This window comes from Pleurodeles waltl, chromosome 1_2, assembly GCF_031143425.1.
Source record: "Pleurodeles waltl isolate 20211129_DDA chromosome 1_2, aPleWal1.hap1.20221129, whole genome shotgun sequence".
Taxonomy (NCBI): Eukaryota; Metazoa; Chordata; class Amphibia; order Caudata; family Salamandridae; genus Pleurodeles; species Pleurodeles waltl.
The window spans coordinates 407631214-407658871 of NC_090437.1; the positions used below are offsets into that span (position 1 = coordinate 407631214).

At 45.0% G+C, this 27658-nt stretch overlaps 1 protein-coding gene across 2 annotated transcripts in view; it reads right to left on the reverse strand.

Annotated features, from left to right (window-relative positions):
• JAK2 (Janus kinase 2) overlaps window positions 1-27658 on the reverse strand; it is an 882548-nt gene that overhangs the window by 25384 nt on the left and 829506 nt on the right. For both annotated transcript variants that reach the window (XM_069240320.1, XM_069240330.1), the window contains 2 exons: window positions 19443-19615; window positions 13972-14089 (listed from right to left, as the gene is read on the reverse strand). In XM_069240320.1, the coding sequence (XP_069096421.1) occupies window positions 13972-14089; window positions 19443-19615 (291 nt within the window). The remainder of the gene's footprint in view (window positions 1-13971; window positions 14090-19442; window positions 19616-27658) is intronic.

Genomic DNA, 27658 nt, shown 5'->3' on the forward strand with positions numbered 1-27658 from the left:
ATCCCTAGTTATCTATATTTTCTAAACTCCAATTTATCCACAACAACTGAAGGGATTTACACTAACTCACAAAAAGTGTGCTTTCTGGACCAAAACCTAGCCTTCTGCCAAATTTGGTTTAATTCCATTCAGCGGTTACAGATGTAGTTGTGTCCAACAATTTAAAAAATCCCATGGATGTAAAATGCTAAAAAAGTGTTTTGGGACCCTCCACTCCCTTTTTCTCAGCCCCTGCTTGATATATCACCCCGAATCTTTCAACACAGCAGCTGAACCGCCCAAAGAATACGTTTAGAAAATTTGTGCTGATTCGTCATGTGGCCCTAAAGTTACTGCCAAAACAAAAAAAGCTCCATTCATGGAACAAATGGTCTTAAATATAACTACCTAGTGGCGACCGCCACTAGGTAATATATATACAATCACCAGTAGGTAGTTATAGTTAGGACCATGTTTCAATAGGAAAAGCAATTTTTTACTTGCCTATTTCTTTGGCACTGTTTGACGATTCGAAATGTTCTAGTAAAAGTGTGCTGGTGATTCTGGTTGTGCAAGGAAAGTTTTGGGGTGATCTGTCAAAAAGTGGGGGAAGGGGGAAACAAAAAAAGTGTTTCCCATGTTAATTCCCATAGGAGTCTTGAACAAGACTACAGCACGAACCGCTGATCAGAATTACACCAAATTTGGCAGAAAGCTGGCAGAGAGGTCCAACAATTTGGTGTAAATGAGTTCAGTAGTTCTAGAGTTATTAAAGAAAAAAAAAATTGTATATCTGGGCGGAGCCTAAGCACAGATCTCATGGTGGAATCTGCTTGGTTGTCAGCACTTCAAACCCAAAGTGATGGCAGCTATCTTGGGACCAATATACTTAATAGCACCCCACTGAAATGCATTGTAGTCAATAGCAGGTTTTGAGGGTCACACAAAGGAGAATGTATAAAGGGTGATAACAAATTTCAGGAATTGTGGCGTGCTCTAAAGTGATTTTACACTGCTGGGATTTCATGAATCATGTTTGCGAGAGAACTGTTTTCTCATGATTTTCCCACAGAGGTTATGGAAGGTGCTCCAGAAGCTAAAATGAGAGAATAATTTCTGTAATTTCACACTACCTTTCTCAGCCATAGGAGAACAAATTCTGACATTCTCAGTAAAACATGTACTTCCAACAGGAGCTGCTCGTCAGTTGATTAGCCTGTGTTCTACTGCAGTCTTCCAGAGTGTTTCAAAGAACAACTAGTGAGCTAACACCCTTACTTATGACAAAAGTGTGGCACACTTGAAGCCATCTTAATTGAATCAAAATGGTAAAACTCAAAACATTTAACTTAAAAAGGAACAAAATAACGGATTCATTTTGTCATAGAAATTATGGTTAGTGCTGTAAAAAGAAAAATAAGGACAAGTTTTTAGAGAGTTCTAAAATGTTTTAAGTGAGTTCTCAAATATCTTTCTCTTCTATTTCATTAAAACATTCTGACATGCAGACTGAAACATTCCCTTTCAACACCAGCGGACTGCCAGATAACTTCCTGGTGATCAGCAGCTAACAGTATTCTAATAAGCAACTAGAGTGCCAATATTCTGAATTTATGCCAAAGGTGTGGCACATCTGAATGTCATCTTGATGGAATCGAAGTGGAAAACTAAAAGCATTTTCTACTGAGGATATTGCAGAAAATAAGGAAATTAGGGAGCTGGGGTCTGCACCAAACCCCCCACCGTGCACTGCGATGGGCATCTTACTTAACGTTAAAAAAACACCCCAGAAGTTCACTGAAAAAACAAAAGGTTGTAGGGATGTTATAATTAGGTTCAGATTTTACAACCACAAAACCCTAGAAATGTAGTTCTAGTTAGTTATTTCAAGTAACTATAACTCGTGCCTCTAAGGTAACTGTAACCTGCGCCCTCGCCATGCACTGCTAATTACCCAAGATATTACATCACTCATTACATCTTCTTTGACATCTTTGATATTATCAATGTAATATTTGCAGTAAAATCTTTGATGAACAAATTCTGTATGGCGGGGCGCAAGTTATAGTTACTTGAGATAACTATAACAGGTGAATTTCTATGGTTTTGTGCGTGTAAAATGTGAGCCTAACTATACCTTCCCTACAATTTTTTTTTTTTTTTTTACAAGTGAACATTAACATATATATATATATATATATATATATATATATATATATATATATATATATATATATATATATATATAAAAAATGTACCTGCGGTTGCCAGTAGGTAGTCATAGTTAGGACCTAGTTTCCATAGAAAAAGTGTTTTTTGACGTGCCCATATCTTTGGTGCCGTTCGACAAATCTTCACTAAATTTATTAAAAAATAAATTAAAAAAATGTCAAATTGGGTCTTGTTGTGCATGGAACGTTTCAGTATCATCTATAAAGTGGGGCCTGAGAAAAAGGGGGAGTAAAAAATAAAATTAAAATAAAAAATAAAAAAAAAGAGTATCCCATGTCAATTCTCATAGATTATTTTGTCATGCCTGCAGCCCGATCCGCTGAATGGAATTACACCAAATTTGGCAGAAAGTTATCTTTTGATCCGCAGATCACCCTTTTTTATTGTTTGACGTAAATCAGTTCAGTAGTTTTAGAGATATTAAAGAAAATCCAAATTTGTATATCTAGAAGCGTGAATACTTCACAAATTGTCCCGATCTCGTGCTGAGATTTAATTTGCTGTCAACACTTCACCCAGGAAGTGCTGGCAGCCATTTTGGGACTCTTTAAAATTCACTGCGATATTCCCTAATTTCCCTGAGAATAGAAGAAAAAAAAACAAGCGTGGGCTTCCATGCTTGTTTTAATTGTAGCCCCTGGGTGGGCCAGGTCCAAGGGGCATGCAGGCTTATATGAAAAAATAGTAGAGGGGGCGCACTGGCCCCCCCCCTCCAAGGGCTAAATACTGCCCTGGGGACGACCACCTCCCCGGAATTAAGAATAAAAAATAAACTGGGGAAGTGCGTAGACTCCCTCCGGCCCTGTGGACCACAACCTTCCCACGGCAACAACATTAGATATAGAGGGGCAGAAGGGGGAGAGGGGCTGGGGGATGGCGTGTGCGGATGCCCAGGCCCTGGGGACCGTAACCTCTCTGGGGCAAGAAGAAATTATGCAGAGTGGCCTGCGGGGACACCCCAGGGCCTAGGGATTACCACCTCCCCGGGGCTACAAATATAAAATAAAGTGGGGGCACACAGAGCCCCCGAGGACAAACACTTTTATTAAATTATAGGATGCCCTCCCCTGGGCCATATAAAGGTCAGGGGACCACTATATACCTGGGGCCAGCCCATAAGGATTAAGGGAGGGGAGGAGGGGTGGAACGCCAACGCTCTTTTTCGGTCAGGTGGTAGGGTTTCTCCTTTTCTTCAGAAGGGTGTGGGGGGGGGGGGGGGGGTGTAAAAAGCAGGCAAGGTGATGGATTGGTCTACATGAAAGGGTGTGACCACTTTTGGCAGAAAAGAGGCCCTAGTGCAAAGCACCACGTTGTCAGGATAGATAGAAAGGTAGGGCAGCTTGGCTGACAATGTCTGCAGCTCTCTCACTCTGGCCGCCACAGGGAAAGCAGTTTTCAACATGAGAAGCCTGAGAGCACAATAGTTGAGAGGACTGAAAGGAGCATACATCAGAAAGGTCAAAACCAAATTCAGATCCCATTGGGGCATAATAAATGGGGATGGAGGGAAAAGATGTGAAAGATCTTTGAGTAACCTATGTACAATAGGAGACTTAAAAAAAGAAGGCTGATCAGGCAACCTCAAAAAAGCAGGCAAATATCCCTTAAGAGTGTTCAGAGCAGAACCCTGCTCAGCAAAGGGAAGGATAAACAGGACCTCAGGTCTGTTGACCCCCTTTCTGCCCCTCTCTCTGTCTGTGCACCATTCCACAAATTTCTTCCAATGACAGCCATATACCATTTTAGTGATGATGTTACAGACTTCGGGAGGAAGGTCAAAGGCGGTTAACTGCCACTACCCAATCTCCACACAAGAAGGCAGAAAGTGCTGCGACAGAAGATCCTCCTGAAGTGGCAATCTGATAGGAGGATTGATAGACATGCTCTGCAGCTCGGGATACCAGATTCTCAGTGCCCAGTCTGGAGCCACAAGGATTACTTGGGCCCGGTCGTTCCTGATCTTCTTGGGAACTATGGGCAGAAAAGCGTACATGAGGCCTGAACTCCACTTGAAATGAAATGTTTCTCAGATTGAGCGCTGACTTGTAAACTCCAGCGAGAAGAACTGCTGACACTGCATGTTCTCGTGGTGGTGAAAAGATCTAACCAAGGCTCTTCTCACTGCTGAAAGAGACCTTGAATCATCTCTGGGTGGGGACGCCATTAGTGATCTGCCAGGCATATTCGGCTGAGTATGTTCGCCCTTGCATTCAGAGAGCCTGCCAGGTGTTGAACCACCAGGGAAATGTCACGACTCACGTGCTGCTGGCGCCTGGAAACCGCAGATCTAGTGGCGTAGGTCTTGAGGGTTCGGCTTTGGCCCACAAAGGGGCGACTCTTTCTAGTAGCCACGGTGCTGCAGGCAGTGGAAACGCCAAGAACAGACCGTGCCCTTTAGAATTAGTGCCAGAGGGAAAAAACCCCAATAAAGGGGGAAAAACCTCCAAAAAATGGATTCCTGAAACGAAAACAAAACCAGGAATCAAACAGGAACAAAATGCAGGTAAATGCAAAATTGAAAAGATTCAGAACCGAAGGCTAAGAATCAGGAGCGAAGACACAATCTGAGCAGAAAGTGATGCAGCGCAAGGAAAGGGAGAAAACAGAGCCCTTATATACCAAGAAACAGGAAGTGACCAACAGGAAGTAAAAAGACACCATTTTAGATAGGGAAAAAGTACATAGGATAGAATAGAACAGGAACCATAGAAAATAGGGACCAAGGAATGCTGGGAAGAAAAAGGTAACATGGGAAGGGGGAAAGACATAAAGAAAGGACAGAAAATGCCTCGAAAAAGTAAAGAAGAAAAAGAAGAAGAAGAAAGAAACAGGTAAGGAGGGGTCAGGGGAGAACAGGGACACCACAGAAGGCAGAGCGAGGCCCAAAATAATATCTGGGGCCTCGTGCTGTACAAAGAAGACTCGGGGCGCGCCGCGTCCTGAGAACGCGCTGCGCGGCGCGAGCTGAATGCTCGGCTCGCGCCGCACCACGCGGCGCAACAGTAGGTCCCCCCCCCGAAGGTCCAGGTTTGAAGGGAAACAAACGATGAAAACGAGAAATCAAAAGAGGGGCGTGAACAGAAGAAGCATCTTCCCAAGAGCATTCACTAAGAGGATAACCCTTCCAGTGAATCAAATACTGAAGACGCCGGTGAAAAAGGCGAGAGTCACAAATTTCTTGAACCTCATATTCAGGGACATCATTCACCAACACAGGAGGAGGACAAGGAAACTGACGAGAGAAAGGATCAGGGACATAAGGTTTGAGTTGGGATACATGAAAGACCGGATGAATTTTCCAAGTATGAGGCAAGCGAAGACGAACAGTGACAGGATTGAGCAACTGAAGAATACGAAAAGGCCCATAATAGCGAGGCGTGAACTTATTCAGAGAAAGACGAGAGGGCAAGAATTTGGAAGAAAGACAGACTTTATCCTGAGGGTGATAATCAGGAGTGGGTCCACGTTTCTTATCAGCGATCTTCTTCATATACCTCTTAGTGTGCAATAAATTAGATCTAATGAGCTTATGGAGTTGCAGGAGACGTTTGGAAAAAGATGTAATGGCAGGCAGAGGAGAGGTAGATTGAGGAGCAGTAGGAAAAGAGGTCGGATGATAGCCATAGGAACAGAAAAAGGGAGTGACCTTGGAGGCACTATGGACAGAATTGTTGTAGGAATATTCAGCAATAGGAAGATAAGTGTTCCAGTTGCTTTGGGTGGAATTACAAAAACAACGAAGGTATTGTTCTAGTCCTTGATTCAAACGCTCAGTTTGTCCATTGGTCTGAGGATGGAAACCGGATGATAGTGCTATATTGATATTCAGTGTCTTGCAAAAATGTTTCCAAAACCGGGAAATATACTGGGGACCCCTGTCAGACACAATGGTATGTGGAAGTCCATGGAGACGGAAAATATGGTCGATAAATATCTGGCTCAATTCTTGGGATGTTGGTAATTTCTTTAGAGCAGTAAAGTGGGCCATCTTAGTGAAAGAATCAACAGTGACCATGATAACCTGGTTTCCAGCTGATGGCGGAAGTGAACACATAAAGTCAGTGGAAATAGTATGCCATGGCGTTGGTGGAACTGGCAAAGGCTGTAGTAATCCTGCAGGTCTGCTACGGGGAATCTTGACTTGGGCACATATGGGACAAGCCTGAACATATCTTTCGACATCTGATTTCCAGGTAGGCCACCAGAAAGATCGCGAAAGAAGTTCTTGTGTGGCCTTAATACCTCTATGTCCAGCAACCGGTGAATCATGGCACATCTGTAATGCTTTGTCTCGCACTCTGTTAGTAGGGAGGAATAACAGATTCTGATGAAAAAATAATCCTTCTTTCTTGCATAAAAAGGTTCTTAATTTCTCTATTTCGCTATTAGACAGGCTGGAATACTCCAGTTGTACCTCATCCAGAAAAGATTGAGCAACTCCAATGATCTTACTAGGCTCCAGTAGAAACTGAGATGGGGAAGGAGTACAATCTGGATAGCGTCGAGACAGAGCATCAGCCAGAATGTTTTGAGATCCAGGAATATAGGTGATGTAAAAGTCATACTGACTAAAGAAAAAGGCCCAACGCGCCTGGCGACTATTTTGGCATACAAAATTACGTAGACATTGCAGATTACGGTGATCTGTTCTCGCCTCGAAAGGCTCCTTGGATCCCATCAGAAACTGTCTCCATTCGATGCAGGCTGTCTTCAGAGCTAACAACTCTCTTTCTAGTACAGAGTAATGTTGTTCAGCTGAAGAGAGAATATGAGACAAATAGAAAACAGGATGTTCAAGACCATCATCTTCTTGAAGTTGAAGCAAGACTGCTCCAATAGCTTTTTCGGAAGCATCGGTAACTACGATAAACTGTTTATTGGTATCTGGATGTCTCAAGATGGGAGCTTGAGTGAATGCCTTCTTTAATTCTTGAAAAGCTGTTTCAGCCGCCTTGGTCCAGACAAACCCCCGTTTTAGATTTTCCTTCTTTAAGGTATGGGTTATATGGCTGGTCTGTTTAGCAAAGTCTTGAATGAACTGTCGGTAAAAATTTGCTAATCCTAGGAAACATTGTGTTTCTTTGATAGAAGAGGGAGAAGGCCACTCTAGAACTGCTTGTACCTTTTCTAGGTCCATAGCTATGCCGGTGGAACTTAAATGATAACCCAGATATTTGACTTCCGTCTTATCGAACTCACACTTTTCGGGTTTACAGAATAGTTGATGTGCTCGGAGTCTGTGAAGGACTTGTTTCACATGAGAAGAATGGAGTTCGGGGTGTCTGGAAAAAATAAGGATGTCGTCCAAGTAGATTACGAGTGTCTGGTTCAAGAGATCGGAAAATATTGAGTCCATAAACCTTTGAAATATAGCAGGAGCGTTCGTAAGACCAAAGGGCATGACTTTATATTCAAAATGACCGAACGGTGTCCTGAATGCTGTTTTCCACTCGTCTCCTTCTTTTATACGTAAAAGGTGGTAAGCTCCCCGAAGATCCAACTTGGTAAAACGTTGAGCCCCTCTGACTGCCTCTAAAATATCCTTAATGAGGGGCAAAGGATAACGATCCTTTATAGTTATCTTGTTTAGGCCTCGAAAGTCTATGCAAGGACGAAGATCTTTGGTCTTCTTAGGTACAAAAAAGAGAGGAGCCCCTGCTGGAGAAGATGATGGAACAATGAGACCACCCTGTACATTTTCCTCCAGATACTCCTTAATAACTTCCTTTTCAGGTTCCGTGAGAGAATACATCCTCCCAAAGGGAACGACTGTTCCAGGTTCCAAAGGAATAGCACAATCGTACTCTCGATGTGGAGGTAATACAGGTCTGGATGGTTTTTGAAACACGTCTTGGAACTCTAAATAATGTTCAGGAACCCCTTGGACAGTGTTGATGGAATACTCCGTAGTACTCTTCATAGGTGTTAATCTGTTTGGTGACCAATATTTATCGGAAGCAAAGCAATTTTCTTGACAAAACTGTGAGGATAAAGAAATTGTCCGGGTTACCCAGTTCACATATGGGTTATGTCTAGTAAACCATGGAATTCCGAGAATAATGGTATGGTTGGGAGATGAAATGAGATCAAAAGAGAGGTGTTCTTGATGATTACCAAACTGTAAATTTAACATCAAGGTCGTAGTATCGACTGGACCTGAGGATATTAAAGATCCATCCACGGTGTGTACTTGTTCAGGAATGTCTTTGGGTTGAGTGGGAATTTGCAGATTAGTGGCCCATGTCTTATCCATGTATATACCACTAGCACCACAATCCAATAATGCCATAGTTCTTTCTTGGCGGCCATCAGGTAGTTGTAATATGACTGGTAACACGAACAAGTAAGTTGTATTGTCGTTGAATGAGCTGATAGAAGGTATAGCCGATGATCCCGTCCCCTCCCTTCTTACAGAGGACGGGAGGTGGCGTTTCCCAAGGGTCTAGGTGGACGTACAGGACATGTACGAAGCAGGTGACCAGCAGAACCACAGTAGAGGCACAATCCCTTCTTCCGTCTGTCTTCCTTCTCACTAGCAGAGAGTGGCCCTCGAGCAGTATCCACTTGCATGGGTTCCCCTTCTATATCCTTAGCAGGAGGACGAGATTCCTCAGGATATGGTGGATACATCCGTGAAGAGCTTGGCTGAGACGCTCCTCTACTCCTTCTCTTCTCCATTCGTCGTTCTTGAAGACGATACTCGATGGAAAGTGCTTGATCCATGAGGCCACGAAGATCTTCAACTCTGGTGGAATGTACTAATTCATCCTTAATTTCTTCCTTAAGTCCTCTGCGAAACAAAGTTACCAGGGTACGCTCCACCCAAGTGGTCTCTGCCGCTAATTGACGGAAACGTGTAATATATCGGAGGACATCCTGGGAACCTTGCTGGATATCACATAATGCTTCCTCTGCCGAGGCTTCCAATCCTGGGCGACTAAACATTTGTTTGAAGCGGGTCACGAAGGCAGAATAGTCCGACAATACTGGATCGTTGGATGACACCATCGGGGTTGCCCAGGCCAAGGCAGGACCGGATAATGCACTAATAAGATATCCCACCTTTGTCCTGTCATGAGAGAATTGGCTAGGTCTGAAGGCGAAGTAAACCGTTAATGCATCCAGGAATTCACGCAGTTTAGTTGGTTCACCAGAGAAGCGAGGCGTTGAGGCGGAGATAGTCGGAACATCGCCACTGCGGAGGGCCAAAGCCTGTCGTAAGACCGCATTCTCGTTGCGCAATTGTTGCAATTCCTGAGCTTGTTGTTGAATAGTAGTCAAAAAAGATGAATCAGGATCTGCAGCCGCCGCCACTGTGTCATCCATAGTATCAGAAGATGTCGGAATGGTTTGGCGCTGCATTCTGTCACGACTCACGTGCTGCTGGCGCCTGGAAACCGCAGATCTAGTGGCGTAGGTCTTGAGGGTTCGGCTTTGGCCCAGAAAGGGGCGACTCTTTCTAGTAGCCACGGTGCTGCAGGCAGTGGAAACGCCAAGAACAGACCGTGCCCTTTAGAATTAGTGCCAGAGGGAAAAAACCCCAATAAAGGGGAAAAAACCTCCAAAAAATGGATTCCTGAAACGAAAACAAAACCAGGAATCAAACAGGAACAAAATGCAGGTAAATGCAAAATTGAAAAGATTCAGAACCGAAGGCTAAGAATCAGGAGCGAAGACACAATCTGAGCAGAAAGTGATGCAGCGCAAGGAAAGGGAGAAAACAGAGCCCTTATATACCAAGAAACAGGAAGTGACCAACAGGAAGTAAAAAGACACCATTTTAGATAGGGAAAAAGTACATAGGATAGAATAGAACAGGAACCATAGAAAATAGGGACCAAGGAATGCTGGGAAGAAAAAGGTAACATGGGAAGGGGGAAAGACATAAAGAAAGGACAGAAAATGCCTCGAAAAAGTAAAGAAGAAAAAGAAGAAGAAGAAAGAAAAAGAAACAGGTAAGGAGGGGTCAGGGGAGAACAGGGACACCACAGAAGGCAGAGCGAGGCCCAAAATAATATCTGGGGCCTCGCGCTGTACAAAGAAGACTCGGGCGCGCCGCGTCCTGAGAACGCGCTGCGCGAGCTGAATGCTCGGCTCGCGCCGCACCACGTGGCGCAACAGGAAAAGCCCCCCGTTCCAGCCATCTCCAGAAAAGCAGTCTCTTGATACAGGGTCCATGATCCCACACTGCATTGTTTGCTGCAGTACCATTTGGTGGCAGCGATGTCCATAAACACCTGAACCAGCTGTCCCTTGGTAGAATGAAGAAAGGCTTTTAATCCCAAGCAGATCACCTGAAGCTCCAACAGATTTACGTGATGTTTGGACTCTGCCGGAAACCAGAGTCCTCTGATATCCACATCTCCAAGATGGCCACAGCAGCCCAGAAATGATGCATCTGTCACTACAATCAACTAAGGCTGGGGAAGGGAGAGAATACCACTGACCCAATCGCAGTTCATTAGCTACCACTGCAGGTCCTTCGCAGTTACCGCCAAGATCTGGACCATGCTGCAGAGTCCCCTGAGGCTGCAACCACTGGGTCTTCAGATCCCACTGCAGACCCTGAATATGTCAGGCGGCATGTGTCACCAGCAGGATGCAGCAGGCCATGAGGTCCAAGTCTCACAGTCAGTCTCACTGAAATCCAGGAGACAGGCTAAAACATTAGTATCATAGCTTGAATATCCTGGCCTCACTGCTCAGGACAGGTTCACAGCTGGAACCTGTCACCAAAACTGCACCAATAAAAGAGAGTGGCTGAGTGAGTCAGGCCTGATTTCAGCATGTTGATAGTGAACCCCAGCGACTGCAAGAGGTTAGCAACAGACTGAAGGTGGGAGACGACTGCCTGGGGTGAGCCCTCCTTCAACAACCAGTCATCGAGGTACGAAAAGTGAAGTCCCTGACCTCCACAGATACACTGTGACACCCGCCATCACCTTGGTGAGCACCCAAGGGACACTGGTAAGACCGAAGGGGAGCACAGCCAACTTAAAGTGATTGTGGCCCACCGTGAACTGCAGATGGAATGTGAGGGCCAGAGTGACAGTGGACTTGCTGGATGCTTATTTCCACATTCCTAACATCCAGTCTTACAGATCCAGGGCAGACAAAACATGGGTGACCCTTAGCATTTTGAATTTCTCCTTTTTCAAGAAGAGGTTGAGAAGGAGCAGATCGCGGATGGGGCAAAACACTGTCATTCTTTGGCACCAGAAAGTAGCAGAAATAGCAATCACAATCTATTTCTGAGGAAGGTACCATCCGCTAAGGCTCCCTTGGCCAAGATAACCTGTATTATTTAAGTGAACAAGGAGACACGGTCCTCCACCAACTGATTGTAAGTGGGTGGGATGGGTGGAGGGGGTGTCACAATGGGGAGGGAGTTGCCTCTTTGCACTATCTGTAATACCAAACGCTCTGGTGTTACTGACTGCCAGTGGGAGAGGTGATGACATATCCTGCCTCCTACTGGGTGCTCATGATGGTCTGAGGGTAGACTACAGAGGCTCGGAGGCAACAGCTGCTGGGAGGGTGGTGGTGGACTAACTTGACTGCTGGCTGCCTGTTCCACATGGTCTGTTGGAACTGCGCCCTTGGCCAAGAAAAATCTGGGAACGCTGCTGACCGTGGTGACTGGGAGGGTATGGGACCGGCTAAAGACCTCTTCTGTACTCAGAAAAGGGGTGGGAGGCAGTTTGGGAATGACAAGGAGACATAGGCAAGCCCAAAGACCTGATTGTAGTTCTCCAGCTCTGAATACACCTTGTGTCCAAATAGGTTAAAGCCATCAAAGGGCACGACTATGAGGGAGGCCTGGACATCCTCATGTTCTCAGCTAGGCTTGGTGCCGCAAGGCCACAGATGATGAAACCGCTCTGCCTAGTGAGTTGATGCGTCAAGTCACATCTGCCGTAAAACTCTGCTGCAGCTCTCCCGTTGGCAACTGCCTGAGAGAGTATGCCCTGTGCCTCCTCCGGGACTATAGGCAGCACTTGTGCTACCAAATAACATAGTGTATGGGAATGGCGGCCCAGTAGGCACACAGTGTTCACCGACTGCAGTGCCAGGCTGGTGGAAGCAAACTTTCTCTTACCAAAGTTGTCCAGCCTCTTGGATTCCCTATCCAGTGAAGTAGTAGAGAACACAACAGGGTGCATGCAGGATGAGGAGGTTTGGACCAATAAGCTCTCTGCGACGGGGTGCTGAATAAGGAAAATGGGATCCCCAGGAGCAGGGCGATGGCAGCAGGCAATTATCCTATTTCCAGGAGCCCCTATGCAGGGCTTGGATCTAGCCCCAAGTAGGATGTCGGTAAGAGCTTAATTTAATAGGAGTAAGGATTTGAGGGAGAAACTTCCAGCTGAAGCACCTATGTCAAAACATTAGTTTTGGCTGCCACTGAGGGTAGCTTAAGGTCCAGGACCTCTGTGCACCACCATAGCAAAAGAGTCTGCCTCCTTTATAGCCAGAGTAGGAAGGGAAACCAGGCCAGTGTCGGATGGTGTCTAACCCGATAACCTCACTCATACCAGTTGTCCTCCTCAACTGAGTCCTCTCCACAGGGGTCCACAGACCCCTTCCAAACATCTCCCTCTCCAGTTCAACTATTGAATAAGGTTCAGTGCCCGGGAAGAATGTCTTCAGTCGGTGCCAGATGTGGCCTTGTCACAGTTGAGTATGAATATGGGAATGAAGTCGTTTAGAGGCAACGGCACTGGAGCGGGCATTGAGGAAGGTCTCTGTCTGCTCTGGATCCAGTGAGAGATGTTGGGGTCCGACTGGAGCAGAGGGCAAACCTGCCAGTGTGGTATAAGTGTGGGCCGCTCCCAACCCCAGGGGGCTCAAAGGTGCTCAAAGAGGGCATGAGCCACCCAAAAGTGGGGCATATGGTCTTGCCCCACATGGTTTGAAATCAGCCAATTTCTTGAGTGACATCCTCACACCAAGAGAAGAAATCTCAGAAAGATAAACTGACAAAAGGTAAAAAAAGACCAGTCAAAAATGACTAAGGTGTAGCTGAATCCAGATCAGCACTATCTGGCGTGGAAAGGTAAGAACTGACATCAGTGCACTGAAGTGGTACCTATATAGGTACTGCACACGTCACTTTTGGTTGGATGACACTAACAAGGAACTGAATGATGCCACCTATTGATGTGCATGGATACTGCTTGAAAATCGTCCTTGTCCAGTCTGACACCTGGGAATATTCAAAGCTAAGGAATCTGCGTCTAGAAGTCTCTAAAAACCTTTGTCAAAAAAGTGTCTTCTGATCAATGCATATTTAAATATTAACAAAACCTATATAAAATCATGTGACTTGAAATATTCCAAAAGCATATTTGCTAAGAAAATATTAGGCTTCTGGAAGAAGTAACCAAAATAAATAAGTTTCAAACATCTTTACAAGGGCTAATAGAATAGTGCTTATTCAAGAGTTAATATGTAGTAATGATCCTACCAATTTCCTGGACCAAAAGTGACACTTTCCTCAAACTTAAAAGTCCTGTGCAAGCTTGCATGTGTTCTTAATTTGTGTACAACTAATAAACAAAATGAATGGTTTTAGAAAGGAATTGTTAGGCTGTTAATCCCCACTGACATTAGCCTAATAATTCCACTGGAAAAGTGAACTTTTACTTTATATAGCAGTACAGGATAATGTGAATGTGAATTATGTAACCAAACATGGAAAGTGGTAACCAAATGACACTAAACTTTGCTATTAGTACTACATTTTTCTGATGCACTGACCGATGGTGGGCTCTTGTTCTTCTCACTGTATGTGAAGAGCTCATAGAGAACTACACCAAAACTCCAAACATCTGAAGCCACAGAAAATTTGCTCTCTGTCAACGATTCAGGAGCATACCTAAAATAAAGGATGAAAAACAAAAGTTAAAAAATGAACATTGTTTTTGCTGATTAACCACACTGCCTTTTTTGCATCTGCATTACAGAAAACACTAAACCCATCCTTGTTATTCAAATTTTCCTAAAAAAATGAATTTACTCACTAAATGTGGTATAGTAACAATTGTTCTCACCCTTTAGTTGTTTGTCTGTAAATGTTATAAAGCTAGCAGGAGAGTATTTCAGCAAGTTAGTTTCCTTAGATGATATTATGAAGTGCCCTACTGTGGTTGACAACTCAAACTGAAGGCTCTTTTCAGAGTACCAGTTAATGCTACTGCTCCACCCACCATCCATCATTCATATTTCTTTTCATCTAACTACCAGGTAACATTAAAAAAGAAGAGGAGAGCAGGTACTCACTGATTAACAGGAACAAAGAACTATCAAATATAAATATAAGAGCAAGGCATCAGTGTAGAGCAAAATGATGTGACCCCCATCACATAAAGGTATGCTTCTGATTCTTCCCTCTGTTCTCATGATTTCGGCAAACAGTGCCACAGCAACTGCGAAGAGCAGAGCGGAAATGGTCATCCTTGTCTACCACTCCTAAAAATTTGGTATTGTCTAGAAATGTGTTTGCTGGTGCACACACTTATCACAGGTCCTGAGAACAGTAAAGCAATCCTATCAGCTGCCTGAGGCTTGGTCATATCAAACACCTTTTCTAGATCAACCAGGCCCACTAAAACTTTTAGATTGCATTTCCCTTGGTGGTTCTTCTAGAATTCTAAATAGTCTCTTGATATTAAGAGATGTTGTATATGGGACTAAAACCATTCTGGTCTTCATGGATGAAAGTAAGGTTGTGGTGTTATAGACCACTTGCTAGGACCTTGCTTAGGATTTCATAATTAAAATAAAGCATATACAGAGGTTGGCATGATGATATGTCACTTGCGTCCCCTCTAGATTTAGGTGAGGACATAATGAAGGCCACTCCAGCCGAGCCAGGTAACCTGTACTGTTCAAATGCTAATGCGTACATCTTTGTCAACTGTGTGACAGAGACACAAGCTTATGTCTGGTAGAAGGGAGCTGGTAGACTATCAGTACCTGGAATGTTTGCTTAATTTAAATTATTGGGGCATCTATGATCTCATTCTCAATAAAGGCCCCCCTACACTTAATTAACTTCTTCTGGAATTTATTGGGATTTACTCTTTAAAGCCAGAACTTGATAACACCTCCAGGGGCCTCCTCTTTTTCCCCATACAGGCTCTTCTCATTGTTTATGAAGGCATTTGTTAGAAAATGGATCTCTAGTTGGCAGAGGTTTGCACTCTGTCCAAGTAGGGACCACAATCCTATTCAGGGAAAGTAAGATACACACTAAACGTTTAGTTTAGCCAAGCGACCAGAGGGTGAGAACAGGTAAAGTGGCAATGTGTGAAGTATTTGAGCACACACACACAGTAAGAAAGTGAAAACAGCACAAAAAGACTCCACACCAGTTTAGAAACATAACCAATAGTTATCTGAGTCGAACAAGACCAACATAACTTGTGTATGTTGGATTATAGTCAAGTTATGAATTTTTAAAGATTAAATCAAAATTCAGAGCTTAGAAGTCAATGGCCCCAACCTGGGCTATCTCGTCGCGCTGGACCGGGGCAAATCCAAAAGTTCAGTCTGACTGCGATGAAGTGCGGGCCAGGTACAGCAGTCATGCACACCAGCTGACACTAGTTAGCTTTGTCCATGGTCGGGGAATATGATTTGGTCCAAAGGAGAGGATTTGTTTCTATTGCAGGCAATGTGTTGTTTCCTGATCAGGCAACGTCCTTGATAAGTTGATGTTCAGAAGCAATGTGTACCAGTTCTGATGCATCTGTACTGTATCGGTCAAGTCGGTCTGCACTGTACATCGGGGTCACTGCGTCGCACAGTCGGAGAGTGGTGTTTGTGGCTTCAGTGCAGGCAGTGGCGAGGCATTGTTTCAGCAGCAGAATGCAATAGTTCTGATCGACGCACCGAGTTCGATGCGTCTGTACCAACTGATACACCGTTGTAGATGCGTCGGTTTCTTGAGCTGCAGCACAACACGCTGCCATAACTAGATTTGGTGTCACTTGGCAAAGCAAGACTCACAGCAGAGGAGTCCAGGTGCTGGTAGCAAGATGCAGGTGAAGTCTTTGATGTCCCTGAGACTTCAGAAACAGGAGGCACGTTCAGACAGACCCTTGGAGAAACTTAAGATTGCAGGATGTAGAGAGTTAAGACCAGTCCTCTCCCTCCCAGACAAGAAGCAGCAGGCAGCCGACCGGCAAAGCAAACAGCAAAGCGGCAGTCCCTCCTGGCAGCACGGCAGTCCTTCTGCCTGGCACAATGTCTTTAGTCCAGAAGAGTTCTGAGTATATGGTGTCAGAGGTCCAATAATTATACCCCAAAATACCTTTGATGTAGGGATGACTTCAGAGGAACACACTGAAGTGCACAAGGATCCCTTTTAACCCATCCCTGGCTCCAGACTACCAGTAGGGGGTAAATTAGCCCTTTGTGTGAGGGCAGGGCACAACCTAATCAGATGTAACTGTGAACTACCTCTCCCTGTCCAGGAAGACTATCAGAATGCAGATGGATGCAGATGTATCCCTCATCACACCCCGCCTTTCCTGTGTTGTGGATGTCTAGAGAGAATACACAAGTGTAGCTGTCACCTAAACCCACACAAGTATTCAGAGACAGGCTAAGGCGCAAAATGGTTAAAGCAAGAAGATGCCAACTTTATAAAAGTGCCATTTTCAGACCTGCAATTTAAAAACTACTTTACCAAAAGATGTGTTTTAAATTGTGAGTCCAGAAATCCCAAATTCCACATTTCTATCTATCCCCAACTGGAAATTACACTTCAAGGATTTTTTAAGGTAACCCCAATGTTTGCCTATGGGAGAGATAGTCCCTGCAATAGTGAAAAATTAATTTAAGAGTTTTTAATTATCTGGACATGTTAAACTTAAAAGTACATGTCCAACTTTTTAAATACACTGCGCCCTACCATTGGGCCTAACTAGGGCATACCTTAGGGTGACTTACATATAACAGAAAAGAAGGTTTGGGCCTGGCAAGTAGGTACACTTGCAGTTTGAAAAGGCAGTTTAAAACTGTGCACACAGGCCCTGCAGTGGAAGACCCGAGACATGTTTGAAAGGCTACTGTAGTGGGTGCACAATCAGTGCTGTAGGCCCACGAGCAGCATTTAATTTACGGGTGCTGGGCAAGTACCAGTAAGTCAAATATGCCAATCATGGAGAGGCCCAAGATATCACATTTTAGAGAAAGAGCACATGCATTTTGGTACTGGTCAGCAGTGAAAAAGTGCACAAAGTCCTAAGCCAGCAAAAACAAAATTCAGCACACAGTCAAAACTGGAGGTCAGAAAGCAAAAAGTCAGGGGAAACCAAGCCAAAAGATGCCGGGTCCAACAGCATTTATTTCCTTATGACAGTGTATGTGTTGCCCAGCAGGGTTTCTACTTACATGATCGAGGCTCCTTTTAGTTGAAGTTGAATAACCCAGGCCAGTAATCTCCTAGTCCTTCCTGCTCGTGGTTCCACCTCTTGTACTCCATGTAATTAAGAACCTCAATCTTTTTAATATAGTAAAATATTCCTCCCCTTCTTTGCCTAAACACTCATTCTTGAGGGGATCAGTCACACCACCTTTTTTAGGCCATGTAGAGTTCTATCCGTGTCATGTAGCTCCTGTACAAGTATCTCTCTCATTCCTACATTTTGCCTGACACTGTGACTCCTGACCATAGTCTTAAATGCTTCCCACTCTATCAGTGAGTAAGATGCAGTGCCCTGATTAAACACAAAACAATCACTGGTAGCACCTCTCAAGGACTCTCTAAGTGGTTTGTCCCCTAACATCATATGTTGCAGTCTCCATGTGGGAATGGGTGTTGTCTATCTGACCAATTGGGTGTTGATTGTAGGCCCATCAACATAGGCCTACTGACAGGGACGGTCCTACCGAGGTACTCGCACAAGTGACCAAATGACAAATCCTCTCATGCGTCGAACGCTATCTAGATGTGCATGTACATCATGCACCAGAGAATAAAAATAATACTCCTTCTCACTATGTTTTAATGTTCAAACAGCTACAAGTCCCAAATGACCTATCCATTTTGCAATACCCCGGACAACTTTAAAGGTTTGTTTGTTAGTCAGAAGGATAAAGCAATCTTTTTCCATGTCAAGGACGCAATTAAAGACTCCTTCAAGACTCATAGGGCCCTGTAGGTCTTGGGCCAATTTCATAGTCAATTTCACAAGGAATGTCACTTGATCTATATGCTCCAGAGAATAATCTCAATTCCATCAAGATTCCCTCCCACCAATATATACCATCCTTTCCTGTCCATCTGAATGGCTGTGACCAAATAGGGAACATGGGCCGGATCCATATCAGTGTTCCCCTAGCATTCAAGAAACCAGTTGCTTAAACCAAAGCTTTGCCACTTCCTGACTGGTGAGATGCATCTCCTGCAGGAACGCTCATGGATCCTTCAGCTTTTTCATAGGCATGGATTTTGTGTATTTTGGTCTTTGTCCCCATCACTGTCACATTCCAAGTAAGGAATCAAAATGCACTAAGGTGAAAGGTAATTTAGCTCTACTTGTAAAGACTTATTTTCAGATGCTAAAGGTTTTAGGCTAAGCAGTTCCTGGAGACGCATCACACAAAGTTCAGGCACATGCACCCTATTTATAGTCCATCTACATTTCCAAAATATTATTCTCCCAAGCCAAATTTTCAACACAACACATGTCACAAAGGCCCTTCTCTGGGGCACTCCATTCAAACATTATAACTTGTTTAACCATTATACAAATTCTCCCACTGGCTAAAGAGAAACCAGAGGGAATGTGCCTATAAGCTACTGCTATCCCACACCATCTGTACCCATTCCCCTTTATTATAATTTTCATAAGAACTAGTTGCATTTGTGATTTAGCACCATGGAGCCATATCTTAATAAGTCCTACTGCAAGCCTTTCTGTTATTATATTGCAAAAACCCTACATAAACAATTGACCTTAGTTTACAGCTATAAAACATCACCTCTCCTATCACTACCTACCAACCCCAGTATACCCTACAGTCTCTCTAACCTACTCTAGCACACATGCCCCTTTGCATTTATTTTTTATAATAATATAAGTGCAAACTGCCTACACCTCTTCCCACAGATCACAACATCTCCTTTCCTTAAGCCCAATAATATGCTAAGTCTTCTAGCAGACTGTTTGCTTAGAAATAAATTAGTACAATAAATGTAGATGGAAAATCTTACTTACCAGAATATAGGACTTTCTCCTGGTTCCTTCACTTTGTAGTATTCTTTGTCTTGAGGTAATACTTTTGTCAACCCAAAATCACCGATTTTCACTCTACTTTCGTTCTCTACTAATACATTCCTTGTTGCCAAGTCGCGGTGAATGTACCTTTTCATGGTTAAGTACTCCATACCCTAAACGTAAAGGCATAAACATAGGCAAATAAAACACTTAAACTGTCTACATATCCTACATGCTAAACAATGGGCAGAACTCCAGTCACCATCCAAGGAGAACTATGCAAATACACAGATGTAAGATTACACAAACTCCCTCCAAACCAGAAATGTAGAAGAAACAGAGCTATTGTGACAAACATTCTTGTAGTACTCCTTAATTCATTGGGGAAACTAAGATTTGCCTGATGTCAGCAGTGGAAAGATACACTGTCATTCAAAAATCATGGTGAAACCTAAATGTTGCAAGGATGGACAAACCCAAGAAAAGGGGGGTAAACCATTAAATCAGGAGCAGGAAACTGAAGTACACAATATTTTATCCAATTGTGCAAGGAGTAGGCCCAAAGCGCATACAAACAAGTATTGAAGTAGTGGTTGCAATGCTGTCTGAGACAGACAGATAATGTTGTCTGTAGTAAGACTGAGAAAAAAGGAAGAGAGAAAGAAAAAATATTAAATTATTTAAAATAAAAGAAGTATAAAAGGGGAGTAAAAAGGAAAAACGTGGGGAGAACGAAATAGGAGGAATTAAAAACAAAGAAAAAATGTAAGGGAAAATAGTGAAAAAAGAATGAATATATTAAAATGAAAGTGTGAGAAAAAAGATAGAAAAGTATATTGAGCTGAGAAGAAATAAGAAAGGTTTAAAAGGGGTAAGCTCAGAGTCTGTAAGGTGACATGAAAAAGAAAGAAAGAATGAAAAGCAAAAAAAGACACACTGAAAAGGAAAAATGTGCAAAAGAAAAGGGGGGAAGAAAGAACAAAAAGAGAATCAGGAAGAAATTGAAAGACAGGGAGAAAAGAGAAGGGTAAAGGTCAAGCATAAAAGACAGAAAAAGCAAGTAAATGGAAAATACACAAAGAGGAGAGAACACAACTGATAGTAACTAGACAAAATAAAGAAAGAGTAATAAGTAGTAGGAACGCAAGCACTGGAATGAAAGAGGGTGAGGGCAAGAAAAGCACTAAAAAAAGAAGGGCAAAAGGGGCAAACATGGAAGTCATTTATGAATAAATGCAGTGGAAGGTTAAGTAATAAATAGGGTGAGTAGAGCTAGTTCAGCAGAGAAAAACAGGCGAAGATAAAAGAAAACAAAGGGGACGAGAAACCACAAAGTTCAAAGAAATAAATGGAAAGAAAACTGAAAGACAGGAGAAGAGGGGCATAAGTACTTAAAGGATGGAAACAAGCAAGGAGGAAAACAACTGATGAGGAAAAGAGGGTAAACGATCTTAGAGAGAAAAAACATAGAAAGTGAAACACAGTGGGGGATGAAATACCATTGACGGGAAGAAAGAAAAAATAAAACCATTAAGCCAGCAAGATAGATTGTGATAATCAGAAAATATTATCAATGAGGATGGGATGAAAGATGGAGATGAAAAGAAGAAAAAAGAAAAGTTGACAAGGGAGGAGTGAAACAGGAATGTAAGAAAATGAAAGGAAGTGAAAAAATAATTAAAGAGAATGTAAGGAAAAAAGGAAAGAGGGGATAAATTAAAGGAAGGGTGCACGAAAAAGAAAAAGATGTCAAGTCCGACAAAGGCAGATGAGGAAGTAAAAATAATGGAATGAGACAGCACAGGAGGAGCCAAACAATTGGTTTGAGAGAAAGACTAGGACTGTCTGGAGAGTGATGAAAAACATACACATGAGAAAAATGTGACGAGGAACAGAAACAGCATTTTTGAGTAAAGCCAAAAGAACTAAACAAGCACCAGATATTTAGGAAAGAGGGAAGTCTTGGAAAATGGAAGTGGGAAAAACTGAGGAATGGAGAAGATCGAATGAGAGAGGTAGAGATGAGATGGAAAGAGTTTGAGGTCACTGCTTGTGGAGAAATTTTCATAACTACAATTACCCTCTGTGGCACTCTGTATGCATTTTGACAGTGTCCCTCGAATAAAGTTGTACTTCTCTGAAAATTGTGAGCATTCAGTGCAATAAAGTGGCTTGGCATAAAGTGGGTGACTTGGAGTAATGTGAACATTCAGGGATTTATGAAGGATGGGACAAAGTGGCTCTTACTAGCGTATTGTTGGTACTCTAAAGAACACAGTGGCCATACGTGGCATAATTTGCAAAATTATGCCTATCCTTGCCACACTATTGGCCAGATTTACATAATCTGGTCACGAGGAACAGTGATGGCCACCTGTGGTATATTGTCACATTTCATGGTCAATAGAAACATAAACTGTACACATATGTTAGGATTTTGACACAAGAGCATGCGAGTCTAATGCTATCCAGGTGGGGCAGCAACACATGATGAAAACAACATCTTGGCAATTGGGGACCGATGTTGTAGATGTAATAAACATAAAAAGCAGTTGCTTGCGGAACAAAAAAGAGATGTTAAACCAGCACAGAGGACTCAATTTTTTCATCACTTAACCTCGGAATGAGGGGTGGAGGATTACAAAGAAAAGACACTTTAATTCTAATGCATTCCTTCAAATACAAGAACATTTGAGTTAACCTGAACTCAGAATGCATGCTGCAGTGTGAGGCAGTGTGCTTCTATTTCCTGTTTAAAAAGACTCCCTTGAACCAGCAAGCTGACAAGATTTGTTTATGCACCTGGGTACCAGCGAGTGCTACGGAGCCCTGAAAGGACTTTGGCAGCATTTCCAGCAACTCCAGGAAAAAAGCCTCTACTGATGAAGGGCTATACCCTAAAACACATGTCTAGAGATATACAGCACTAGCTGCACCTACTAAGGTGAAAAACTACAGACTACAAATGAAATAAGTACAAATTTGTACTGTATTTACCATAGTGGAGTGGGGGCAAACTGCATGCTGTAGTGTGCCCCCAACTGTTTTATGTTTAAGCTCAAAATTATGTTCGATATCCTGCCTTAAATGAAGTTCCAACTCATGGGCGCGAACACCTGCCCAGCTAAAGAAAAATGTAGATCTTCCTTTGAACACTTCTATCAGACATAAGGCTACTAATGAAATATGAGGCCTAAAACATCTTCTTTCCTTCTATAGTTTTCATGAGTGAACCTTAGACAAAACATGCTACTTATGCTAAGAATTCGTACATAAATGCAGTGTGTTCTCCTATAGTACGCCGACGTTGATTAGTTAGTAGAAAGACTTGGGAGGAAAACACTTTATTTCCTTTTTAGACCTAATAGGAAGTTTGTTTAGATTGCCTATTTTATCAAATCAAATCAAATCAAATCATTAACATTTATAAAGCGCGCTACTCACCCGTGCGGGTCTCAAGGCGCTAGGGGAAAAGGGCGAGGGGGGTTACTGCTGCTCGAAAAGCCAGGTTTTTAGGAGTCTCCGGAATGCGGAGTGGTCCTGGGTGGTCCTGAGGCTGGTGGGGAGGGAGTTCCAGGTCTTGGCTGCCAGGAAGGAGAAGGACCTCCCACCTGCAGTAGAGCGGCGGATGCGAGGGACGGCAGCAAGCGCGAGGCCCGAGGAAGGGAGGAGACGAGTGGGGGCGTAGAAGCTGAGGCGACGGTTGAGGTAATCCGGTCCCTTGTTGTGGAGGGCTTTGTGTGCGTGGGTGAGAAGTCGGAAGGTGATCCTTTTGCTGACTGGGAGCCAATGCAGGTGTCTCAGGTGTGCGGAGATGTGGCTGTTGCGGGGTACGTCGAGGATGAGGCGGGCCGAGGCGTTTTAAATACGTTGCAGGCGTTTTTGGAGCTTGGCGGTGGTCCCAGCATAGAGGGTGTTGCCGTAGTCCAGGCGGCTCGTGACGAGGGCGTGGGTCACGGTTTTTCTAGTGTCGGCGGGGATCCAGCGGAAGATCTTGCGGAGCATGCGGAGGGTGAGGAAGCAGGCGGAGGACACAGCGTTGACTTGCTTGGTCATGGTGAGAAGAGGGTCCAAGATGAAGCCGAGGTTGCGGGCGTGGTCTGCGGGGGTCGGTGTGGTGCCGAGGGCCGTGGGCCACCAGGAGTCGTCCCAAGCGGACGGGGTGTTGCCGAGGATGAGGACTTCCGTTTTGTCAGAGTTCAGCTTTAGGCGGCTGAGCCTCATTCAATCTGCGACGTCCTTCATGCCCTCTTGTAGGTTGGTCTAGGCGCTGGCGGGGTCCTTGGTGAGGGAGAGTATATGTTGGGTGTCGTCGGCGTAGGAGGTGATGATGATGTCGTGCTTGCGTACGATGTCGGCGAGGGGGCTCATGTAGACATTGAAGAGTGTCGGGCTGAGCGATGATCCTTGAGGTACGCCGCAGATGATCTCGGTGGGGTCTGAGCGAAACGGAGGGAGGTAGACTCTTTGGGATCGGTTTGAGAGGAAGGAGGCGATCCAGTCCAGGGCCTGGCCTTGGATCCCGGTGGAGCGGAGGCGGGTGATTAGGGTGCAGTGACAGAGGGTGTCGAAGGCAGCCGAGAGGTCGAGGAGGATGAGGGCGACTGTTTCACCGTTGTCCATCAGGGTTCTGATGTCGTCTGTGACTGAGATGAGGGCGGTTTCAGTGCTGTGGTTGGTTCGGAATCCGGTTTGTGAAGGGTCGAGCAGGTTGTTGTCTTCTAGGAAGGTGGTCAGCTGTTTGTTGACGGTCTTCTCTATTAGCTTGGCGGGGAAGGGGAGGAGCGAGATGGGGCGGAAGTTTTTCAGGTCGCTCGGGTCAGCCGTAGGTTTCTTTAGTAGTGCGTTGACTTCGGGGTGTTTCCAGCATTCGGGGAAGGTAGCAGAAGAAAAAGAGGAGTTGATGACGGCCTGGAGGTGCGGGGCGATGATGTCGTCGGCTTTATTGAAGATGAAGTGAGGGCAGGGGTCCGATGGAGCGCCGGAGTGGATCGAGTTCATGGTGGTTTTGGTTTCTTCGGTGTTGATGTGGGTCCAGTCGTTGAGGGTGATGGTCGGAGGTGTGGATTCGGTGATGCTTGGTTGGGTCTGGTGTCCGAAGCTGTCGTGGAGGTCGCTGATCTTGCGATGGAAGAAGGTGGTGAGGGAGTTGCACAGATCTTGTGAGGGCGTGACGGCGTTGGGGTTGGAGAACTCCTTGACGATGCTAAAAAGGTCTCTGCTGTTGTGGCTGTTTTTGTCCAGTCTGTCGGTAAAAAAGTTCCTTTTGGCAGCGCGGATCAGGTGGTGGTGTTCGCGGGTAGCGTTCTTGAGGGAGGTCATGTTGTCAGCGGTGTGGTCCTTGCGCCAGGCCTTCTCGAGGGCGCGACAAGTTTTCTTCGATTCTTTGAGGGTGTCAGAGAACCAGCGAGGTTTTTTGGTGTTGGCCTGTCGATGCGTGCGTTTGAGGGGAGCAAGGTTGTCTGCGCAGTTGGAGATCCAGTTCGTGAGGCTGAGGGCTGCGTCATTGGGGTCGGCGGCGAGTGCGGAGAAGAGTTGCTCTTCGGGGATTTTGTTCCACTGTCGACGAGGGATGGGTTGAGTGCGGGTCTCGCGTCGGAATGTGAAATGTACACAGCTGTGGTCGGTCCAGTGTAGAGCGGAGGTGTGGCTGAAGAAGACGTGTTTGCTGGCGGAGAAGATAGGGTCAAGCGTGTGTCCGGCGATGTGGGTGGCGGTATTCACCAGTTGCTTGAGGCCGAGGTTGTCAAGCAGGGTGGTGGTGTTGGGGTCGTTGTTTTGTTCCAGATGGAAGTTGAGGTCGCCTAGGAGGATGTAGTCCGGCGAGGCGAGGGCGTGCGGGGAGATGAAGTCGGCGATGGCGTCGCTGAAAGGGGCGGGCGATTTTTATCAAATGAGTTACTAAAAATATTATGTACATAATGCTTTATCACGATTTGGACTTTATGACGATGTTTAAAGAAGGAAAAACAATGTTTTATAGCATGAGCCTTGGTCTTTAGCAAAGACCCCCTAGCAGATTCCGAGCTAGTTATGCTTGCATTAAGTCTTGGGAGATACTGAGTGTGTAACTTGTAAATATCTTGAGACTGAATATCTACAAGCCAACCTGGCCACAAAGAAAAAGTTAGTAACCTTCAGTAATGATATTTCTGTTAGATGCATAGATGGTCATTACGACTTTGGTGGTCTTTTTCCAAGACCGCCGAAGCCGCTGCCGCCAACTACATATATGGCCAACAGAGGAACAGAGGAAGAGAGGCGGTTCCACCACCAGCACCGCCACGCCACGCCAACAAGACTCCAACCACTGTACTACGACTGGAGAAGGGGGGGGGTTGATGGATGCCAGTGTGGGGTCGATGGATGCGGGTGTGGGTCTGGGCGCATGTATGTGTGCGAATGGGGGTGTGTGTATTTGTGCGAATGGAGGGGTGTGTATGTGTGCTAATGGAGGGGTGTGTATGTGTGCTAATGGGGGTGTCTGGGTGCGTGAATGGATGCGGTGTGACCACCACAGAAAGCCTGACGGTCTGCTGTGTCATTATACTGCCGGTGGTCTCAGCTGCCACCGGGCCAGAGGTACTCACCTCTGGTCCGGCGGTCCAACCGCCCTGGCGGTATGGGCAGCGTTTCGACTTCAGCCAAGCCACCGAAGTCGTAATATGGCAGTCTTCACTGCCGGCGTGGCGGTGGACCAACCGCAACCGCCATGGCGGTTAGGTTACAGCGAAAAGCATAATGACCACCATAATTTCCTGCAGAGTCTTTACCTCATGAGTTATCCTTTAAGGTTTCAGACTGTCTGGGAAAGCATTTCCCTATTAAATAGTTATGCAACACATCAGCCATGACTCCTCATGACATGATGATACTGGAATGTATTAGGCACCAGTAACAAACTGGCCTCAGTTTCTGTAACTTTACCCGCATGCTGTTGAGGCATATGGAAAGGTACCAATTAACATAGCACATAAAATGTTTGCATACCGTGGAATCTTAAAAGATAGGGCACCAACTCGTAAAGGATGAGGCAGGGCAGAGATCTGTGGGAGATTATGGATCCACCAGATAAGTAGCTAACTTTTTGATCTGATAAATGCATCTTCTCACAAATCCCTCCCTTTATGAATACGTTCCAATGCAATACCTCCCTTGAGGTAGAACTTAGTGGTGCAATTTAACTGAGAAAGTCATGCAACTCAGCTCTGGTAAAATACCCATCAATGTGTGCCTCAGCAGTGAGGCATTAGTACTTGGCAAAAGTATGCAAAGTTGACAACAAAAACGCAGTAGATGTCTGCAACCAGAACGCCTCTGGAAAGAGCCACCGAGGCAGCCGTCTTGATACAAAGGATGAATCAAAGCAAAATGATGAGTATACTCACTTCCTTTCCATTCTTGGCTCCAGCGAAGCCCACAAAGAGCTGATCCTCCACTCTGTCCTGTTGATTGCAGTCAATGCAACAGGACACTATGGCCCTAATTATAACTTTGGCAATAATAACCGCCTACCGCCGCAATGACGGCCTCCAACATACCACCGTGGCGACCATCCGTCCGCCAGATCATGAGCATTGCCTGACTTCCGCGACAACAAGGGTGGAAATCCAGCAGTGTTCATACTGGCGGACGGTGGTGACCTGGCACTGCTAACACCAGCACCGCCCCACCAGTAGAACGTCGCCAGCCGTATTTTGAGCAGAAATAGGGCCTGGCGGTGTTCTGCTGGCCGTAGCAGTGCCCCTTCCCATCCCTGCCAGACCACCTCCTCGCCGGAAATGGTAAGTCAGGCGTTCAACAGGGGAGGGGGGTGTTGTGTGTGTCTGAGTGTGTGAGTGCGTGTGTGCATGTGTGCATGTCAATGTGTCTGTGTGTAAGAATGTGTGTGAGTATGTCTGGACGAATGTGTATGTGAATGCATGTATGTCATAGAATGAGTGTATGCCAGTGTGCGTGAAAGGGTGTATGCCTGGTGTGTGTGGGTGTATGTATGTATGTATGTGCGTGCGTATGCGGGGACTGGGCGTGTGGGGTGCTGTAACTGTAGTGGGGGTGGGGGGATGATGTGTGCCTGTGTGTGTATTTATGGGGGTGAATGCGTGTATCAGAGATGGTGGGGGGTCTTTGAATCAGGGGGGGTGTTTGGATGGAGGGTGTGGAGGGTGTCAGGTGAGTGTTGTGGGGAGGGGGGTGCCGCCTACCGGTGATAGGGA